At 41.2% G+C, this 23,836-nt stretch overlaps 1 protein-coding gene across 1 annotated transcript in view; it reads left to right on the forward strand.

Moving 5' to 3' along the window:
- The window catches only part of LOC144516126 (copine-9-like), a 348,189-nt gene that overhangs the window by 60,456 nt on the left and 263,897 nt on the right, over positions 1–23,836 (forward strand). Inside the window, exon 3 of the mRNA XM_078247326.1 lies at positions 8,121–8,167. Within this exon, the coding sequence (XP_078103452.1) occupies positions 8,121–8,167 (47 nt within the window). The remainder of the gene's footprint in view (positions 1–8,120; positions 8,168–23,836) is intronic.

Here is a 23,836-nt window from a genome sequence, read left to right on the forward strand (position 1 = left end):
GGTCCGCTCTGGAACTCTGGTCCACTCTGGAACTCTGGTCCGCTCTGGCTCTGGAACTCTGTTTTGCTCAGGAATGCTGGTCTGCCCTGGCTCTGGGACTCTGGTTCACTCTGGCTCTGGAACACTGGTCCACTCTGGCACTGGAACACTGGACTGCTCTGGCACTGGAACACTGGTCCACTCTGGAACTCTGGTCCGCTCTGGCTCTGGAACTCTGATCCGCTCTGGCTCTGGAACTCTGATCCGCTCTGGCTCTGGAACTCTAGTTCGCTCTGGCTCTGGAACTCTGGTCCGCTCTGGCTCTGGAACTCTGATCCGCTCTGGCTCTGGAACTCTAGTTCGCTCTGGCTCTGGAACACTGGTCCACTCTGGCTCAGGAACGCCTGTCCGCTCTGGCTCAGGAACACTGGTCCGCTCTGGCACTGGAACACTGGTCCGCTCTGGCACTGGAACACTGGTCCGCTCTGGCACTGGAACACTGGTCCGCTCTGGAACTCTGGTCCGCTCTGGAACTCTGTTTCGCTCAGGAATGCTGGTCTGCCCTGGCTCTGGAACTCTGGTTCGCTCTGGCTCTGGAACACTGGTCCACTCTGGCTCAGGAACGCCTGTCCGCTCTGGCTCAGGAACACTGGTCCGCTCTGGCACTGGAACACTGGTCCGCTCTGGCACTGGAACACTGGTCCGCTCTGGAACTCTGGTCCGCTCTGGAACTCTGGTCCGCTCTGGAACTCTGTTTCGCTCAGGAATGCTGGTCTGCCCTGGCTCTGGAACTCTGGTTCGCTCTGGCTCTGGAACACTGGTCCACTCTGGCTCAGGAACGCCGGTCCGCTCTGGCTCAGGAACACTGGTCCGCTCTGGCACTGGAACACTGTTCCGCTCTGGCACTGGAACACTGGTCCGCTCTGGCACTGGAACTCTGGTCCACTCTGGAACTCTGGTCCGCTCTGGCTCTGGAACTCTGGTCCGCTCTGGCTCTGGAATTCTGGTCCGCTCTGGCACTGGAACACTGGTCCACTCTGGCTCTGGAACGCTGGTCCGCTGTGGCTCTGGAACGCTGGTCCGCTCTGGCTTTGGAACGCTGGTCCGCTCTGGCTCTGGAACACTGGTCCACTCTGGCACTGGAACACTGGTCCACTCTGGCTCTGGAACGCTGGTCCGCTCTGGCTTTGGAACGCTGGTCCGCTCTGGCTCTGGAAGAGTGGTCATCGAAGACTCTGGACAAATGGAAGACTCTTGAAGAGCTGTCATCGGAGACTCTGGACGGCTGGACGTCTGCGGAGGTTCTGGAAGGCTGGACGTCTGCTGAGGTTCTGGAAGGCTGGACGTCTGCAGAGGTTCTGGAAGGCTGCACGTCAGCGGAGGTTCTGGGAGGCTGCATGTCAGCGGAGGTTCTGGAAGGCTGCACGTCAGCTCAGGAACAATGGTCAACTTGGACTTGGGAAAACTAGTAGACTCAGGAACAGTAACACTGGTCAGCACGGACTCGAGGTCACTGGAGACCTCGGGCTCAGAACTGCTGGACAGCACAGGCTCAGAACTGCTGGACAGCACGGGCTCAGATCCGCTGAACAGAACAGAAGTAGAACAGAAGAACAGGATCTCAAAACTGGAACTCAGAGACGAAGGGTAGACTCCAGACACAAACAAACTCACAGAACACGACAACAGAATAAAATTATCAGACAAAGACAACACAGAGGGCGTTTCCCAATACCAAGAATGCAAAGAACAGACTTGTGTTCTTGGGGAGAACGTTCTTGCTAGTTGTACCTGGAAGAATGAACTCGCAAGTTCACAAGCACAGAAAACACTGTTAAGAGTTTGAGACGATGCGTTCTTCCTGTTATTGCTCAACACCCCCACCCCAGAGGCTACCTGCAGGGCTCCAAAATAACAGCTAGAAATAAAAACCACAACAATATAACCACTTTGTATTAAAACAATCTCCGGACAAGAAAACCTCATAATGCTACAACTATTGCAATAATATTGAAAAATAAAACTTATTGAGCTTTAATTTTATTGTTTATGGTTTAGCTCAAACACCCCTTACTTATTCAAAAGAGTGGAACGCGATCCCTACTATTATTAGTGTATAAGTCAGTTTAAATAAAAAAATAAGTATGCCTATGCACTAGTGTGTCCTATGTGTTCATGATCATGATCGTGAGCGTGATCATTTCTATATTATTGTAGTGCACTGTATATGCCCAGGGAGATGGAAATTAGCAATTCAAATTATAAAGCTTGGTGTCTTCCCTTTAGTCTACATAACATGTCATAGCATGTTACCACTTTATGTACAACTGTTCATTTATCATACCGACTGAAACTCAACTTCCAATAAATCAGAAAACAAATACACCAAAAAAATATGAACTAAATACTAAATCGGGAAGAGAAAAGAGTGTGTGTGTGTGTGTGTGTGTGTGAAGCTGCGGTGTGTGTGTGTGTGTGTGTGTGTGTGTGTGTGTGTGTGTGTGTGTGTGTGTGTGTGCGCTTGCTTGTGGAGTTTAACTCCGAAAAGACAGTTAACCACAGGTTCCCGTTAATCTTATGATGGACATGTGTTGTGATATTTAAACAAACGATCTGTCATACAATAAAAACCTCTTATTTACGGGACCAGTCTAAAAGACCTCTGGCTTCCAGCAGGGTCTCTGAGTGTGACTATCCAAGCGACGAGCTAGCGGCCCCGGCAGGCGCAAGCTGGCGGCCTGAAGTCTATGTACTGGAAACCTGACCATCATTGAATGCCGAAATGAATGTTGGGATACGGGTGCTGCGAAGTTCATACAAGTTACCAACCAATGTATCCTCGGTAAAATGGGCGTGTCAAGAACATTTCCGGGAATCTTAACTGTTCTTGGTGAAATGCGAACTTGTGTATTGGGACAGTACTTTGGCAACACAAGCTGACATTTCACAGGGGCACAGGGGCACAGGGGCACAGGGGCACAGGGGCACAGGGGCACAGGGGCACAAGTCAATAGAAGAACACAGATTGAGAAACGCCCAGAGACTAAATAAACCAGGTAACGAGGACTAACAAGGGACAGGTGACACTAGGCTGGGCAAACAGGTGAAACACATTAGGGCAATCACAAGGGAGGGAAAACTAAAGACAGGAAGTAAAGTAGACAAGACAAGGAAGACAAGACGGACTTCAAAATAAAACAGGAAACAGAACAAAACAGAAAATCACAATCATGACAGTATGAGCTTTCCCTATATACTGTATCAACAGTATGTGTTCCCTAACAAGTGTAAAACAACAAACCATTACAATCAGTAGTGTTTGAAATGCACCAAGCTGAAATCCATTATGTTTTAATTGTGTGGTTACAAGTAATGCCCACTGTCGTCTAGCAATCGATAGAAAACTGTAATAAGATATTTCCAACATCAATGCACCACAAACCTTGCAGCTCACACCTCTCGATATTTACTGACGTTTGCCTCCCCACCGTTACGCTTTGGGTCCCACTTTGGCGCGCTCCTTGAATTGTTGAGGGCGACTCGCGTCGCGGGTGACTGGCAATGAGTGGCTTGGACCCCGTCATAACTGCTTGCAGTTCTAGTTAAAATTTGCATTTGCCCGTTTGCACAACACGCTTTGGCATGAAGTTCTGCTACATGCTCATTCCAACCAGGCTTGATGCTATATGCCATACACTGAGGTTTATAGTAGGGCTGTCAATCAATTAAAAAATGTAATCTAATTAATGACATACTCTGTGATTAATTAATCGAAATTAATCGCATACATAATTAATGGTGCCTTGAACCAATACTTTTGAAGAAAGTAAAAAAAGAAAAGAAAAAAGAAGGGTACTAAACAACAGTCGGTGACATTAAAGAACGGCTTGTTTATTGCTAAGGCCATATGGTCAAATTAAATGATTTAATAATAATGTATAACAATAACAATAACTTATTTCACTAGTAAATTGCTGTTGAACGACAAAAACAACCACCAGATGGGAAATGGACATTTACAATAACTTCAAATGCACCACGAGGCTGTAGTTTACCAGTTTCATTGAACGCACCGTCTGTGTTGTTTCTCCGACGGCAGCTGCAGATTGTTACATACCGGTGTTGAATCCTCTACAGTAAAACACAGTCAAACTTTACACCGTTTAGCGTTAGCTATCAGCATTTTAACCGTGTTTAATCCAGCATTTAGCTAGTGGTAGGCTAACGTTAGCTGCTGTCGAGTATAGTGTTAACTAGCGTCACGTGCAGCGGTGTTTGTGTTGTCTGTATCGTCTTCAGAGCATCAGAGAGAACTGCAGACATATCAGTGGCACCAGATTTCGGTAGCCATGTTTGGCAGGAAGAAGATTTTTACAAGTAAATGTTCCAATTAATGATCCAGGCAGAACATTCTTGTCTCCCTCCTTCATTTTACAGTCAAATGATGGCTAGAACGGTTCCGGGTCAAACATCAATATGGAATGAATTAATCTGCGTTCTTTTTTTTAACGAAATCGAAATTAACGCGTTATTTTGACAGCCCTAGTTTATAGAAATGCCTACTGGCAATGTTAAGTGATTCCACAATTGATTCATATAAAACACATAAATCTTTACTATGTTGTGAATTCTTACAATTAATATCACAACATCTTATTGCATCTTTGGGCAGTGCAATGTTGCCCAGCAACCCATCAGTCTTAATATGATACTTCTGGAAATCTTCCATGGTTAATTTAGTCCAGTCTAATCTTCTTGTGTTAATGTTATTAGCTACAGTAGAAAAAAATTGGTAACTTCTTAACATTTAGAGACAGAGAAAACGGTATATGATCGGCAATGGCAAAATCATAATGAATCTCCATAGCATCCAAAGAAGCATGTGCATCAGTTGTACAGACACAGTGATCTAACCACAAGGTAGTATGCCATGCCTCACTGATGTAAGTATAACTATTATTAGGCAAAAGCACCTTGCTTGACAGTATTAAACCAGTGTCAGTGCCCAATCGTACCACTGATATTAGTGAATCATAGTTCTTATTCCAGAGGATAGCCACACCCCCAGGTATCCTACCTTTGACAATTTTAGTACTTAGATCAGTGGTAGATTCTCCAGCCCCATAATATTCATTATGTAATGTATTTAGACCTTCCAGATCCTGTTTAGCTAAAAAAAGTATCTTGAATACACACAACATCACAATTGTCAAGAAGCTTATCAACCACAAAGCGACGTGACTTATCCCCTGCACTGTGTCCGAGACGCAGGCCATGCACATTATATGACCCAACCCGAAACTTCATATTAGGCCTTTTATAATGACTTGCCCATTGTCTTGAGTCGTAGTAATCACCAGATTGCGGCCACCAGGAGGGACTGCAACTGCATGTTCTTGCTGCTGGCCTCCAGTGGCTCGCTCCACTCCATGCCCTCCATCAGCTGACGTGATACGGGGCAGACGAGCTTCATAGTAACGCCGAACATAAATTCCTTCTGGCCAAAGTTGTGGCTCGTACATTTCATTTACTTCATTGCATTCAGCCGAGGCGTGAAAAGAGCTAAACCTGTTTTGTGATGATCCAATCTTCTGACACGTAACTGATCCAGTTTTTTAAACAGATAGTTACTTAAGGTGTCAGCTTCAAGATCAGGAGCAAATCTAGTGGCAAACACACTCACCAGCTTGGTTTTGACCACTTTAATATTACTCCCATCACCGTTTCCAACTATTCCGATGCGCTTTCTCTCCCTTCTCGCTGGTTCATGAGTGTTATAGGGTTTTGGCTGTGGATGCCCCGCCACAGCATTTGCGTTATTCTGCTTTAATCGCCGACCATCTTTCACAACCACACTCCATTTCGGTGACTGTGATTGTGTTTGTGGAGGCATATTCAGTGCAGCGGTTCCCGGTGGGGTGTCTTAGCCAGGGTGCTCGCACATCATCCATCTTCCTCCCGACCAATACCGGGGGTGTGGTCTTTATCTGGTTCACGAGGCCTCTCCAATTCGGCCACACGCTGGTCCACAGCCACAGTTACCGCTCGTAGATCCTCACATACGCTTACTTGAGTTTCCATGATCTTTTTCATGCTGGACACTTCCTTATTTAGCTGTTCAATCCTGCCAAGGAGTGCTGATACATCAATGCTGCTGAATGTAACAGGTGGAAGCTCATCCAGATAAAACAATACAAATCTTGGGATGTCTTCCCCACACTCGTTAAGAACCTTTAGGCACACTTTGACGTTGTTAATATCCTTCTGAGGACCCTTGTGCAAAACACATCGTTGAGTCGTTTTCGGACAAACTTCAAAGAGTAGCTTCTTTGACTCCTCAATCCACTCAGACGGAAAATTAGTGGATACCAGCATTACGATTTCATCCTGGCTAGGTGTCCTCATTTTAGTGACAACAAAGTTTAGAAATTAATCTTCCATTATCAGTTTGCCATCAACAGTTTTAAAGATCTAAGGCTTTGTACATGAGCAAACTTTCCTGCCACCAGGTCCATGCGAGTGTGCTGCATGCGCCGTCTTAGGAGTATAACTGCCAATGTTCAAAATGTTCTGTTTAATTAGTGTATGAAAATGAATGTCTGCTTGCTTGGCTGTAAAGAAACTTGCACTCAAAGTGTTAACTGCTCGGACGTGACTTATTAGGGTTCCGGTTGCAGTTCTCTCTCCTCATATTCATCAACCATTGCTTCAGCCTGGCATCATCAGAAGGAAATCTGTTTGGAAAGAAAAATAGTTCATGTTGTGCATCCATAATGATGTATTAACAGTTTACACTAATAAGGCACCACATCTGCTATATGCATCTGCAATGAAAATAATTTAAATGTATATTTATTAGATTAATTTAAGATGGGACAATAATGCACAATAATTGTGTCAATATGCCACATTTAGCCATACAGGCTATTTTTATCTGAAGTTGCTGGCAGGTTGATAAGGTTAGCCAATGACAAACATTAACATAAAATATGTTAACCTGAACTATTAGCAAGTCATGCACAGTTTGATTACCTACATTTATATTAATACAGCGCCAGAAACACCAATATAAAATGCAAAAATATTTGCATAATGTTATTAGCTTGGTTAGCAAGGTGCAACCTTAATTTACTTTAACTGTGATTTTAATTGGGATGCAAATTTTGGCTAGCGTTAGTGAAAAACTAGGCTTGAAACAAAATGTAACGTTACCGGAAAAAAAACGGTTGACTCCTTTGAGTGTCTTGTCGTACAGCCGAACGCTAAACAAGACATTTTTAGGGGACCAAAATGTTAACTGAAGAGAAAACACAGTATTAGGGTCAAAGTTTAAGATGAGAACAAGGACAACAGCCAAAAACAATTTAACATGCCATGGATTCGCTTTGCTAAGCCTCTGTCATGATTGACTACCATGACAGCCATGCCCTAACACATACCCTGCTTTACCTTCTATTTTAAAATCAATGGGAACATAATTCAAAAAATGAACATCCTTCTGTATTGAAGACTTGAAACTAGTGATTGAGACCATAAACTCATTAAGAAAATGTTTACTGAGGTAATAAATCAAGTGAAAAGTAGACTGATTTCCCCATAGACTTTTATAGAAACCAATGACAGAAATGTCTTCTTTTGCAACTGCATGGAAATCAGATAGAATTGCAGGTTTAAGGCATTTACCTGCAATTTTATGCATTTATGCAAATTATGCATTTGCATAATTTTGCCGGATGCTCCATCCACTAATATTTACAGTCTGTGGGGGGGGAGGAGTGAAGTGGAGAGGAAAGGAGGAGTGGGGGAAGTGAGGACGAGGGACTACATGAGAAAAGGAGCTAAACTAACTCATGCCATATTATTTCTTATCATTTTCTGTTTTCTGTCAGTCTCAGTAGTCCATCCTTGGTGCTAAGAGAACATTCCTGTGGTGTTTCGTTTCTGTATGAAACTGTCCAAACTAAAAATGTAGCTATTTTAGTCATTTTTAAGGATCACTGCATGAAGAGGGGGCATGATCATCAAAAGACACGTTTACAAGTGCTGCATTCATGGTGTGTGATTTCGAGATATTTATTTGCCTTGACATTTAAAAAGTACCTCTAAAACAAAAACATTTTTTATATTGTCTGTCTTCTCAGTGGTGGTGTTGTACGTGCAAGGCCTGGGGACCAAGGAGTGGAGAGAGGTGAGTGGAAAGTCTCGGAGTTTACATGAAATGCTGGTTTTGTTTCGAATGCAGAATCCTGGATTAAAGTGAGAACTGGGCTGATCAGTACGTTTGTGCTTTGCTGAAACATTAGCTGACAAAAAGTAAGCTGGTCCTAACAGTCTGTCTCCTATTATCCATGGCTAACTGGTTAGCCTTGGTACATGTCTGTCCACATGTGTGCTGGAAACAGTGGAGAGCTGACACTGTGTCAGTGCTGGCAGTGATGTATTTCTCTGTAATGAAGGCTGTTGGTTATTTGCCGAGGGGGTTGGGGAGGCACAATGTTTTCAGCATGCTTCACTGCAGAAAACATCGTGCCTCCCAGATAGCCTTGGTGAGCATCCTGCTAGCTGTGCTAGCAGTGTTGACCGTGTTAGCACCGGCTAGCTAACGTGCTAATAGAATCGGTTAGCCAAGTTAGTTAGCCACTGGCTCCCCATAGACTTTTATAGAAACCAATGACAGAAACGTCTTCTTTTGCAACTGCACGTGCTGCCCCTACTGGAAATCAGATAGAATGCAGGTTTAAGGCACTTACGCATTTGCATAATTTTGTTAATATTTTTACTAATATTTACAGTCTATGGGAGGGGAGGAGTGAAGTGGAGAGGAAATGAGGAGTGGGGGAAGTGAGGAATAGGGACTACATGAGAAAAGGAGCTAAACTAACTCACGCCATATTATTTCTTATAATTTTCTGTTTTCTGTCAGTCTCAGTGAGATCAGTTTAGATACTGACTGCACCTCTCACACCACTCATTTAGCAGGATGAGGAACAGCCTCCCAGATAGCTTCGATGAGCATCCTGCTAGCTGTGCTAGCAGTGTTGACCATGTTAGCACCGGCTAGCTAACGCACTAATAGAACCGGTTAGCCAAGTTAGCTAGCCGCGCCTCCCTGGCTCTATTATCTCCGCGGCTGCGCGTGTCCCCACACGGCTGCCTTCAAAGTAGTGATGAAGTGATGACTTTTAAAGTGTTCATTGCACAGACAAAAAGTATTTTTGGAGTCCAGTTCTGTCTTCTCAGGTTCAGCATCCATGGATCACCTAACGTTAGAGGGAAATATACAAATACAAATACAAACAGATGTATAAGTGTTGGGTAACCTCCTTCAAAGACTTCTTTAAATGCACCCATGCAACCTAAATTACTTCAGTGTTCAAAAGGTCATAATCAAATTATTTTAAATAAAATTAAGTAATAAGCCTAATCTAAAAATGCCTATTTTAGTAATAATATAAATAAAAATAATAAAGTTTGAGTTTGTGTGCTGTGAAATTTCACGTTACCGTATAGCCTCAATAACCAACTCCAGCTCAACCAATAACATATTGCAACATCTAGGTTAACATTATTTGTGGAATGTGACATTATTATTTTCAAGTTACACACAACTTACTGTAACTTCACACAGTTCGCCAAGTCTAGCATTACGTTAACGTTGGCAAGTTATGGTTGAAACACTGTCATGGTCCAGGGTTGAATCAAACACCGCTGAATTTGGTTACGATTTTGAAAGGCGAATCAACGTTTATACCACAACATTGTTACAACATTGTGATGCAACGTTTAATCACTGTTTATACCGCGACGTTGTTTAATTGTTGTAGTATTCAACATGGGTGAATTTACGTCGTGGGGCAACGTCTAAGCACCATTGAATTTGTTTTCAATTTTGAAAGGTGAATCAACGTTGATATTGCAACATTGTTTAAACGTCTTGCTTCTCAACATAAACTATATAGAATTCTCCTCTACACTGTACACAATTAAGCATTCAAGTTACAGTTTGCAATGATATCAACATTCTCAACTGTCCCTGATCATACCTCATTTTAGCATTGCATATATTTTGGATTAACATTTTGCTTCTGAACTCTGAACAGCAATTTCCATCAGAATAAATAAAGCTTTCTATGACAATACTTTCATCATTTCGTGTTTTCAATACAATCGTTTGAACGTGAACATACTGTGCATGACTATAACTCAGTGGTAAAGCTTGAATGTTATCGAATTAGAATCCCTGGAAAAAAAGATTAGGAACTGATTGGGCAACAGTAAAACACTTTTAATAAAATTATTTCACGGCTAACAAAGATCCATACAAACATAGCAAAGGTGCATTTAATTTATTTAAGCACACTATCAGATGATAAATACTTCAAGGACTATTAATATTCAAAACATACAACTCAATGATTTATAGAAATATTTTTACACCACAAATAAGTGCTTATGTTGCTCCCCTGTAAAGTAAGGTGACCAGATTTCTGAGACAAAATCCGCGGACATTTTCAGCTCAGAAGCGTAAATACCTCCAAAACAGGTAATGTTTTTATCTTTGTAAATTTAAAACGGGGACATATGTCTAGTTTTGAAATGTAAGTGCTGTAGTATAACCAGCAGAAGTCTAATTATATGTGAGGTAAGTTTAGAGACACAACCCTATTTAATTATTAAAATATCAAATGTTTTTGGCAAAAAAATATTCCCCAGAATTATGAATATGCTTCTTTTTTTTTAGAGTGCTGTAGTACAACTAGCAGGAGACAAGTTATAATTGAGGTAAGCTTGGAGACACTACCTTATTTAATCATTAAATTAATACATCTCTTTTCGGTGTTGTAGTTTGTAGACGGTCCCTAAGCACTTGTCTAACTGCCGTCTCACCGCCGGCTGCTCGTAGAGACCAATGTTATTTATCCAGGTTTGAGGATGGCTCGTTTTGATGAAAATTAGTTTGTAGCTCGTTGTTTACCTTACTATGGTAGGAAAGCTGCGTCGTTTGTGATTTAATAACATTTCACTGTAGAGTAATTGATCCTGGAAGTTCGAATCTGTGAATATCTTTCTAATTTTACCGAAGTTGAGCTCTGATCAGTGCATGCTCTGGCTGTCTTGAGCCTGCGCGTGTAGGGTGCGCGACTATAGGTTTGGTCTATGTTTTCTTTCTTTCATTCCAATTTCGGGTCTGTCAGTCACAGTGAAAACCGGGGACATTTCAGGGTACAGCTCCAGCCGGGGACAGGTCACCGAAACCAGGGACGTCTGGTCACCGTACTGTAAAGGGGAAAATAGAAATTAAGACAGACCACACTAAGTACCTGTCACACAGTAAGACAAGGACACGATGTAGCTGCAGTCAAGTCTAATGTAATGAATTTACAATGAACATCATATTAACATGTTTACAAAATGTAACAATAAACCATGTATTGTATCTCTTCTTACAACACAATGTCCCTTTAAGAAAATACATAATTAGAAAAATATCAGTTTCAATTATAACCTTACAGACTTTGAGAAAAGTATCAACATGTCTTTTGGTTACCTTAAACCTACATTGTGTAATTTTTTGAGTTGATTCTTAGCAAAAAAAACCTTTGTTCTTTCACAAATATGTGCTCATTCATGTGTAATTACTTCCACCAACTAATCCAATTATTCTTGTAAGCGTAGAATCTGCCATGTAAAATCATTAAGAATACATACAGGCGAGTCGCTCGAATGACAGCCGCCATGTAGTGCCTCCATCTTTAAAATACCTTAGCCAACGAGGGACATACCTCCGCCTTTCGCACTTTTAGACTCAGTGGCACCGTGACTAATGCCAGCCAGGAGGGAATAAGCGAATTAAAACGACAATGCAACAGGCAAAGCAACAAGACTAAAGTTAATATTGGAGTGGCTAGAACAGCTGTGTCTAAACGATGGAGATACTAAGAGCTAATTTTGGGTTCGGCCACCATAGCAGTTGAAACGCGCTTGGGGCTAGAAAGTGAAAGTAGTATTTTACTAGAAAGTAATATTAAGTTGGTTGTCATATACAATTTCACCGCTAGATGGGAGAAATTCTTACACAATGTGTAAGAATGCCTCCCTTCACTGGTTACCGGTTTGCTTTAGAATACATTTTAAGATTCTGTTGTTTGTTTTTAAATCTCTTTATGGTCAAGCCCCAGCGTATATCGTTGAACTATTAAAGCTGCACGCTCCTCTGAGGTCGTTAAGGTCTGCTGACCAGCTACTTCTTGTTGTCCCTAGAACGCGGCTCAAAAATAGGGGCGATCGAGCGTTCTCAGTCGTGGCCCCAAGGCTTTGGAATGCATTGCCTCTGAATGTCAGATTGGCCCCCAGCCTTCAAATTTTTAAATCACAACTTAAAACTCACTTTTATTCATTGGAGTTCAAACCTGCTTGAGAGTTGTATTTTGTATTCTGCATTTTATTTTTCTAGTCTATTTGTTTTAAATGTTTGTTTTGTTACTCGCGTGTTTATAATCATGTCAATGTCCAGCACTTTGGTCAACCTGGTTGTTTTAAATGTGCTTTACAAATAAAAGCTACAAACTACCTTTAAAGCATCTCAGAACAGTATTGGCAAACAACTTGAAACAGTATTTTTAATAAAACAGGTTGTCAAACAAAATATATTTTTGCTGCACCTTGCAAAATACTTTGAAACATAAACAGCACAATAAGACGGTTACTGTTCCAATTCAAAATACTGTTATGCATGAATCTAGTATACAGTCTACCCTTTAACTTCAGCAGCAGCACCAACACATATGAAGTATTTTGCCTCTTTACATTCAACACTGTTATATTCAACAATATTACATTTCTTAAACTGCAGCAATAGATTTGATATCTTATCCATACAATATTAAAACGAGCTAACATAGACACAGCAACGTTGCATTGGTACCACGGTTTTAACCACATGACGCAGCTAGCCTGCATGCTACAGTAGAGCAACACTTTTTACGTTTAGCCTGCTAAATTCACCTGCTGATTACAGTCACTAATATTTTACTCCCTGCATGTTCCTTACAGAATTCAAACATATACACTGTTTAAACATCACAACCGTTGTTCTTACCTGTAAAGAGGAAAATAGAAAGTAAGACACAGACACATTGTAGCTTCAGTCATGTCCAATGTTGTAGTGGACGAGCGTAAGGCACACATTCCCCTACACAGTCCGAACGAGGCATTAGCAATCGAAAACAGATCAACAAATCACAACTGGCCGTGGGTCTAGAATCTTCACTTCTTACGGCCACTGCCACCCATCCTCTCCGTTGCATATTTCAAATATTTAGTCATGGTCACCATAACTTCTGAGAGTGTAGTTGAGTATGTGCTGATGACCGCAACTAAAGAGGAAAAAACAGCACATTAGATTATTGTCAAAAATGCTGTACCAACAATTTTGCTAAGCTGTACCAACTGTTAAAGTAGGACAACATTTAGATCACAAGCAATTTTACTCACAGCACAAACAAAAAAATGAAATGTAGAGGGCAATTATGACTGTGATGAGCACACACGCACACACACACACACACACACACACACACACACACACACACACTTTCAAAAAGTGGTTGCTAGTCTCTCTGGGGTCCACATAAAAACAATTTAGAATCACACAGTGTCAATAAAAGAAGTAAATCCAAAACAAGTGCAATATAAATATCAGAAAAATAATCAATTGATACAGATTTGGAAGGAACAGAAGCATGCAGCCAGTGCAGCAGCAGAGCGGCTGTGTCTGTGCCTGCCCTGTGGGGATAGAGATTGTTGTGGATTTTTTGACATCTGTCGCTCAAGAATTATATGTATTATGAGTGGTGGGTACAAAATGACTCATGACGAAATCTGGTAGGTACGCGTACCCACCGTCCCCACCGAAAACGATGCCTATGCTGAGGAGGTGTACTAGGTCGAGCCAGGCTGAAGTAATTCGGATAGACTCAAGGCTTTCCTTAACAGACCGCGAGGTCGATCAAAAATTTACTGATGCTAAAATGAAGATTACTTATTGTTCATACTTTACACAGAGTGAGTAGCAGCTTCTAATGGAAGTTTGATAAAGTGAAACACATTATTTGTAAGAAACACAGCCGCTGTGATGAAACAGCGAGAGAAAGTGTTGCAAACAATCGCGGACCGACTGAATGTGTAAGTAGCCTAAAAATAGACATTATGTAACCACAATTCTGAACTGAAACCGTCATAATTATAACATTCAAGGAGTTGGGCTACTAATCATTTGCACACACTAACAGTTGTACTGTATATCTTGCCTTGAAAGTGAGCAGAAGGTTTCAGTTAAGAGAAGTGGTTCGTAAATGTATATTTTTAGACTATCATTCAGTCCGTTCGCTATTGTCTGCCGCGCAATTGCTTCTTCACATATATGCTTTGCTCCCTTGTATATATGGACATAGAAAGACACTGAATACATCGCAGCAACATAGTAACCATGTCGGTTCGATGTATTACAAGTTCCTCAGTTGTTTGTGGGTCATTTGGAAGCATCGTCTAATGAGCGTCTGGATGTCTTTACTTTACACACATTGTTGATGTGATGGACAGTGAATCTGAATTCTGCCCAGCAACATATTTGCGCCACTGTCAATAAAGGAAAGACAAAAGTTCCCACAGTCTACGAAGGGTTAGGATGGAGACTGCTTCGTTGCTGCTCTCAAACCCCACGGTAAGCACTATTTCATCTTAACGTAATGTTATACAAATATTTGGATGTTTTCGAAGCATGTGGAAGTTGGTGTTCATCTGACAAATAACAAGATGTGTTAGTAAGTTACGCCATGTCATGGTTTAAAGTAACGTTAGAGCCGTTAGATCAGGCTAACATCGCGCTAGCCGCCCTTTTTCACATTCACATTTTCATTTAAAATTAAAATATTTGTGCTCTAGCTAACTAAATGTACTAGCTAATCTGACTGAATCTGAATGTAAAGTTAGCGTTAGCTTTGTCATATAAATTTAATAATTAATTTAAGTAATTTAATTTATTAGCTGTTGTTCCATAATTTAATGTTAGTTAATGTAATTTGGCTAACGATACGTTACACAGGCCAGTAACGTTAGCCAATATCCCTTAATGTTAATGTTAGAGTGCCGCACCTAAGTCATACTTTGCTCATATCGGTTAGTTTTATTTTGTTTTATTCTTAAATGGAACTGAAACCTCAACTGGGAACATAAAGCTGAAGACTTGTTATCAAATCAAAATGTAAAGGTAAATTCGGCATGTATATAGCGTTAGCTAGCTAATCAGCCAACTAACGTTAAATCATATTTAAAAAAGAAGAAGAGGTTCAGGGGATGTCTAATGGCAGGCTAACGTTAATACTTAAACTCTCATTGTGATTATAAGGTTTTATTTTTAACCTGCTTATTACTATTATTATTATTACTTATTATTATTGTTTTAGGACATTTTAGTAAGACTGTGGTTCGTTTCTGTACACTCAGCATTAAATCTGATCAACAATTGATTTTGAAAACGGGGTTCGGAGTGCCAATGGTCATAAAACATCAGTAATTAGATGGTGCCCATTTTCGTTGGTTAACGTTAGCCTTCAAAACACCCCGATGAGCATCGTCACCTGTTACCATAATTTTCTTACTTACTCACTAACGTTGATTACTTATAATAAAAATAATTTAAGTTGCTGTCAGGACAGTCACTTAACTTTATGTTTTACTTTTTTTTAAGCTAAATTGACCATAAGCCTAGCCAACGTTACATAAAACTGACATTAGCGGTTTATAATTGGCTTTAACAGGGACTTAACACATTCAATGGACATATTGAATCACATTTGACTTTGAGATCAATACAATTATCAATATCACAATTAATTTGATTGGTACTTAACTTTTCCGTTTCATGTTTATAGTAAGGGTAACTTTGGTAGACTGTTAGTTGTTTGTTTGCTTGTTTGTTTCACCACTAGTTATCACTCATTAAAAAGGTGGTTCTTGCTAAGAATATCATCACCATCTTCTGCAAAATGTCAGGAATACACAGCCCAGTCTCATGGCAGTTCATGAAATGGTCACGTTATTGAATCTAATGATTAGTGTACTGAACACGTTAATGTCGTTATTTTTGTGTGGTGAGCACGAATTTTAAAGTAATGTATTTCAATGGGAAGCATATTTTGTGATCACAGAACGATTACGGTAGCGTGTAGTATTAGTAGTAAGGCGAAAATCCGCGCAGGGAGGTTGGTCGGGGTGGTGGATGTGTCAAACAACACAGGACTTTCACCCTGGAGACCGGGGATCGCGTCCCACGTGTTGCAGTTCCTTTCCACGTTATTCTCTTTCTAACCACAACTGTCCCGTTGTTGTGGCCGGTGTGTGGCGTTTCATTTCCCCGTTGTTGCGTGCCACAGAGACCGTGCATCGTGTCCCTGTGCCCGGGGATCGCGTTCCGCCTGTGGCGGTCCGTCCCGTTGTTGTCGCCAGCGTGTGGCGTTTCATTTCCCCGTTGTGGCGTTTCATTTCTTCGTTGTTGCATCCCCCAGAGCAGCCCAGTGCCATGTACGTGAAATGTTCACGTTCGAAAATCGTGACCTGTACAGGAAATAAACGAGAAAATCGTGACCTGTACACTAATCAATAAATCAAAATAACATGACCATTTCACGAACTGGTGTGAGACCGGGTTGGAATACACTGTGTTCATTGCAAAACAATAGTTTGCAATACTAAAAATACTGCATCCTCACAAAAGAGCAGTATTTTTTTGATAGTAGCTTTCACATAGTGTGTCTGTTTTTATGTTGGTTTGATGTATAGTGGAAGATCAGAAAACGTGGGCAGGAGTTGTGAGAGAAGGCAATGCAGAGATAAAGGACATCATACCATAAGAATAGTTGTGTGTATAAGCCTGATCAACAAGTGAAAAGGGTCAGGTATGTTATTGTCATATTAGGGACTGTTCGGTATTTATGGAATGAACCACTGGAGGAAAATAGGGGAGGGTCATGTCTTTTTATTCTTTGCTGAGGGGAGGGTCATCCAACATTTTTCAGTCCAGAGGGGGGGGGGTCACCCAACTTTTGTATTCATGAAACAGCAACATTTCAAAGTGGCTTGTTTGGTGCATATTTATTTTTTTTTTCATGTAGCTCTTAGTCTCGGCCCTCCTTCGCTACCAGATGGGTCTGACCCATGAGTTTGTTGTGGGGCAGGGGGAGCTGCCCCCTGGTGGCTGAAATGGATAATTGCATTGTTTAAAAAATGAGTGGAATAATTACGTCTGACATGATCAGATATTTTATAAATATCTTAAATAACACAAAACAACTAAGTGGTGGTAGGTAATACATCTGATTTCATATACTGCTTTAGTAAAAAAAAGTATTTCCTGGCTGACATGCAGTAGGACGTTTCCACAACAATGTTAGTGAGTAAATCTACTGAAATGGCCACCACACCATAACAGAGGAGTGTGATGCGTCAGATGAGAATGTAGAGGTTTAGTAACGTATGTCATTGTTTTTAAAAAACAATGGGAATCTGTATATTTGCCAAGCGCAAACCATTACAGAAGGTATCGATAAATTGCTGGGGGAGGGTCATGCCTTTTTTCCAAATTGTTTTGGAGGGTCGTAGAATTTTTTTTTTTCTGGCAAGGGGAGGGTCATGTCTTTTTTGGCTAAAGGTCCCAAAACTCCTCCGTTGGCCCCTTAAATAAATAACGAACAGTCCCTTAGTTTGTTGCATGATACAAAACCTGTAATCAGAATCTATCTAGTATTTGGGGCAGGCGCAGTGCCACTCATGATTCCTATTTGTTGCTCTATTTTTCAATCCCGTGTGTTCAAGGGCTCCAAGACTTTCTCTATTACATTTTACTTGAATTATTAATTACCTCTGTATATTAATACAAAACTCCTCCGGTGGCCCCTTAAATAAATAACGAACAGTCCCTTAGTTTGTTGCATGATACAAAACCTGTAATCAGAATCTATCTAGTATTTGGGGCAGGCGCAGTGCCACTCATGATTCCTATTTGTTGCTCTATTTTTCAATCCCCTGTGTGTTCAAGGGTTCCAAGACTTTCTCTATTACATTTTACTTGAATTATTAATTACCTCTGATTAATCTCTTTCAGATAACAGGAAAGAGTTTGAAAACTATGATTTGAAGACCACTGCTGAATTGGCCTGCTCAGAGGAAGAGGCACTAATGATTCCAGAAAAGAGGAAGCAAAAGAAGAAGACCTACACAGACTTTGAAAAGGGTAGGTAATAAACTATTATTAAATCATATCCATCTATCATCAGTAAATATTTTAACCCTTTGGAAGTTGTACTTGTTGTACTAGGTTACATTTTGCATAAAATACTGTATTCAAAATGTAACCCTAACGTGCAGTGGAGAGATACCACACGTCCTTCCTGCTGCTGTCAGACTTTATAATCAACACTGCTCCAAGTAGGCCACACGCACCATATGTGACAATTTACTCATGTGCAACATCAATGTACACCTTATTATGCAATATCAATAACTCCTCTGTGCAATACTGTGAATACTGTGTTACTAAACTTTTGGTCTGTATACTTAACTGTTTTAACTGCTTTATTCTTGCATTTTTACAAATGCTTTTGTCATTACACTTTCCCTTTGGTGCAGTGTCATTGAAAATGTCCCCACTGTGGGACTAATTAAGGATTATTTTAAATTTTAATATGTTTGTATTTTTCAGATTGCCATGATGACCAAAATATTCAACGGGGAAATGTGGAAAGCTTCCATATTCTCAGTCATTGTTTTGCCAAATAATCTGTGGTACATTTGCAAAACTCTTAAAGGTCCCGTGGCATGAAAATTTCACTTTATGAGGTTTTTTAATATTAATGTGAGTTCCCCTAGCCTGCCTATGGCCCCCCAGTGGCTAGAAATGGTGATAGATGTAAACCAAGTTCTGGGTATCCTGCTCTGCCTTTGAGAAAATGAAAGCTCAGATGGGCCGATCTAGAATCTCCTCCTTATGACGTCATAAAGAGGAAGGTTACCTCCCCTTTCTCTGCCTTGCCCGCCCAGAGAATTTGGCCCGCCCATGAGAAAGAGAGACATCATGGCTTGAAAACAAGCAAAGCATGGCAGTTGGTCAAGGCCACATCCCCACCCTCCACTTTGCCCCTCCCTCTCTCTCCTCCTCAATAGCATTTAAAGCGACAGACACAGAAATGGCACGTCCTAAGGAAAGCTCATTGTGGGACTGGCTCTAGTGGCTATAATTCTGCACCAAGGCTGAATTTCGGGAAAGAGACTTCAGATACAGTATTAGGGGACCACTAAGGCCTATATAAAAGCATCGAAAAAGCAGCATGTCATAGGACCTTTAATTGAAAATGGGAGTAGGAAGTAAAGAGAAAGAGGGCAGCATAAAATGGTACCTATGGTATCAAGAGTAAATACTTATTAAGTAATTGTGATTACCATTAAACCTTGATTTTAGCCCTTTTAGAGAGAAAGTTATTATAAAGCTTTCATTTAAAAAGTGATCTAAATACATATAGTCAGAATGGCCCTTTAACAGCGGTTGAGGCTAGATGGGATACAGCTACGGTGATAACAGTTAAGTTTAGGCACCAAAACGACATTAATTTTAGGAAACAGATCATGGTTTGAATTAAAACTCTAGAGGAACGAAACACGTGTTTTCCTGGGTGAAAGTATAACAAATATATTATTATATTAGTCTAGATTGTGTTTTTTTTTGCGTAACTTTTGGCCGTAGCTGTATCCCTTCTACCGTAAACAGCCCACCTGTTATGGATCTTGAACTTCATCCAAAATGAAACTGTACAGACTGCCTTTTTTTTACTGAAATAATTGACATTATGATAGACAGTGGACAATATGATGAGCAGTACTTGAATTTGTTCAGTAGTATTAGTGTGACAGTTAGTTTTTGTTCTCCAACATGTACACACTACTGTTGTGAAGCAGGGATACACAGCTCACAAGTGTGTAGTCAAAAGGGAGAAATACTGTATATTTCAGCGACTCCTACAGATTAAGAAAAATTTCTTAATAAATAAATGTTATTCTTGGCTCAATTGTTCAGTGTCTTTGGGTTCAAATAACATTATCATGATCCCATAGGCATCCAAAAATTGAGAAAGGCTAAGCAAGTGATGTTTTTTTAAAACTGAAACAGGGTGTGTTGGACATCCTGTTGTGTGTGCAAGCACCTTTTTATTGCCACGGGTTTACAGACATGTCTCTACTGATTGGGTATTACCTGGAACACAGCCAATTATCGAGAGACCACCAAACGAGAGAAAACAACTCAAGCCGGTAAACACCGTTCCCAAGAAACGTGGCGTTTTGAGATTGAACGTGCCCCAGCCCTTTGCCTCAGGGGAAGTCCACAGTCTGACTTTAAAACACACTGGTTTAAGCTTTTAATAGTATTTCAGCTACATACTGAAGGTTTTGGACTGGTTCTGGTCTGGCCCCAGTGGCCAGAGTCTTTCTGACTCACCTCACAGACTGCACCTTTAAGTTGTGTTCGTTGAATGGTAGACCAGAAATCTATACAGAGGATTCGCTCAGTTAGTCTATAACAAACTTTAGTAAATTATATTGCAAGGAAATAACAACTTATGCATAAGGATCAGGATTCCTTTAAGACCAAACTCTCTCCCCCTGTCACCAACAGTCTCTCCGGAGTCTGACCCCAAACCTAACAATTCCCTCACTCTTTATTGTTCTTGCAGGATCTTTTTCCTTGATACATCGTGTCAGTACAGGGAGCCGCAGTTCTTCTGCTGACGTCCTGTGTCCCATCGTAGATCGCGCAAACACATGACTACACCTTGTTTTCTCTGCTTCTCTTGTCTGGAGATAAAACCACTTCTCCATTACGTATCCGTTTGTTACAGTGTTAGTTATTTCTGGGTACATTCTGTTCCAGAACACCCTGCACATGTTTTATTACTCACAGGTCTTATGAAACAGAGAAAACAAGGTCAACATGGCTTAAGGCCTTTTACTAATATTCTACAAAATATATTCTTCAATACTCGGATACAAAAATCTGCAAACATGGCGGCGGCTAACATAGCGACCGATGCTAGCGCATTCCCGAACATGGAGGACTTGATCGCTCAGGTCTTGGAAAAGCAACTAAGTATGCTTGACTCAGTGGTTTACAACGCAATAAAGGGAGTGCTAACGGAAATTAATGCCTCGCTGCAACACATCAAGGCAGAGCTTGAGACAGGGAACTACGGTGCATGATCTGATGCAACCTGACTGCGGCACATTCACGACCCAGCAGCATCGGGAGCTTGAAGGAGCACAACACGAGATACATGCTAAGGGCACCCCGGACCTGCTCATCCACCCGGCCACCCTGAGAGTGACCCACGGAGGGAGAGAGTTCGCCTTCACTGCAGCCACAGATGCGGACGTTTTCTGTCGGGAGCTGGATGTGGAGGACGACGCAACATCAACATGGGCCGCTCCGCCCTGGGGCCTGTTGCTGACAACAGAGCCAGAGGACGGTGGGGGGACTTCGTGTCTGGTGCTGGAGCCCGCGGCAGGGCCGAGGCTGGCGGACCCAGCGGCTGTAGACTAGCGGTGTCTGGGCTACCGTGCTAAATTTGGCTCGTGACACTGTAAGTTTTGGAGCCAAGCTTTAAAGCAGTGGTTCTCAACCTTTTTTGTGCCAGCGCCCCCCTATCCATTATCCAGGTCCCTAACCGTCCCCCATAAAATAAGATGTAGGCTAATTGCCCCGAATATTTATGATTACGCCCTAATATTAGGCCTTCTTACTGTTGTTACTATTGTTATCAAAAAAATCATATCATTGAATGACAAACAACATATTTATTAGTTTCCCAGGTATCAAAAAAAACGTGAATAGAAATTATATTTACAGGTGTACAGGTTATATTCAAAAGGCAACCATTTGACATTCAATTTAAATTAGGTAGCAGCGAATCAGAATGACTAGATATGTAACATTCAAACTTTAATTAGATATTACAAACACTAACAGTAGCCAATCAGAAGCAATTTAAAATTTAAATCTATTTTTCATTCAAATCTAAATCTATAATCAAATTGTTCCAACAGAAAACAAGCTGGCACTTATCAAGGGGTAAAAGCAGAAGGATTTACTGCCGAATGGAAATAAGTTTACAACCTTTGAAAGTTAGTGAGAGCCCTTTTTTGATGCTTAGAAGAGCATAGGTTTGCTATCGCCTGTCTTGCGAGTAAATAGCAGAAAAAAACTTTGGAGAAACGCAACCCCACATCACGCTGCGTTTTGATGAGATGTGAGAATCCTGTTCAGTAAACAGTTACATCACTGCCTCTATCGCTTCAACAAGAAAGTTTTAAAACACCAAACACAATCTCTGAACTGCCCGGGAGTTTGTGGAACAGCTACATTTTTGCAAAACAACAAAGCACAGTCGATGTCTCTCGCTTTTCTTTTTTCTTTCTCTCTTTCTCCGTGAAATGAAGCTGCCTTCAGTGCAGTAGGAAACGTTGTGTTCTATAAACGATCTGACGAAAAACTGTTACTGTGAAATATAAAGTCTACTTGTGCTACATTGGGGGTGTCAGTACCCGATCTGTACCGCCTGTAAAATCCGTTTAGAAACTCAACGTGTTTTATGACACTGCCTGATCAGCTTGCGCGAACACCGGCAAGGGCGGAGGGGGACGTTGACCGAAGTGTGGAGAAGTCGCACAGGCTGGAGGCTGAAAAACAACAAGCGCGTGTAAACGGTTGTTGAAATAGTGCCTAGTTTGTTGATTATAAAAGGCATTTACGGTGTTTTGTGGTTGGATATTGGTATAAGACTGAGTATTGTGCTGAACAGTTAGTGGGAAGATCGGCCGACGGCCTGTATAGGTCCGGTATCGGTGTTTCTGCTTTGTTCTCTGTAAACTCTGACAGGCGATAGTAGTTTGATGATGAGTGAGGAGGAAGAGAGAAGGGAGGGTGATTGGGAAGAGGTAGTTAGTAGAGCGAAGAAGGAGAGTGGTAGTAGGAAAAAGAAAAAAGGGCAAACTGGCGCTAGTGGGTTGGATAGTGAAGGGAGAGAAGTTGGGAGGAGAGATCCGAAAACTGGATTGACTAATATGGTGGTGAGATTCGAGGAAGAAGGGGGAGTGAAGAAACTTGATCTTCTAAAGTTGACATTAGAAGGCAAGTTGGTGAGGTGAGATATGCGAGGGTTTTGGGAGATGGGAATTTGCTAATAGGCTGTAATACAGAAGAGGAGGTGGAAAAGGCGAAAAAAATGACTAGCGTTGGGAAAGTCAAGATATCCCGGGTTGTAAAGGTTGTAAAAGTTTCATATGCTGAAGCAGTCAAGATGGCAGGACAGAAAAGACAGGTGGAGGGAGAAGGTGGCAAAGAGCTAGTAGCAGTAAAAGAACAGCGGGAGAAACAGAATGTTTGGAGAGAGAAGAAGAACTTTTATAGCTGGAGTTATAAATGCGACATGTGAGATTAAATCTAAAACTGAATGGATTCAGGTTATTGTGAAAGCGGCAGAACATCATTTGGGTATGAGAGGGCTAAAATGGGAAGAGGTGAATGATGAACTCAGGGTACAGTCTAGGCAAGACTCAACATGTTTGGGTTGATACTAATAGTAATGTTAATTCTACAATGGAATGCAAGAAGTTTAATATCGAATGGACAAGATTTCAAGCAGTTTATTGTCAGTAGGAGAGATAAACCAGACATTGTTTGTATTCAAGAGCCCTGGTTAATTCCTAGTCTAGACTTTATTTTGTATGGGTATTTGGCGGTGAGAAGAGATAGAAG

The sequence above is a fragment of the Sander vitreus genome, chromosome 4, assembly GCF_031162955.1.
Source record: "Sander vitreus isolate 19-12246 chromosome 4, sanVit1, whole genome shotgun sequence".
Lineage (NCBI taxonomy): Eukaryota > Metazoa > Chordata > Actinopteri > Perciformes > Percidae > Sander > Sander vitreus.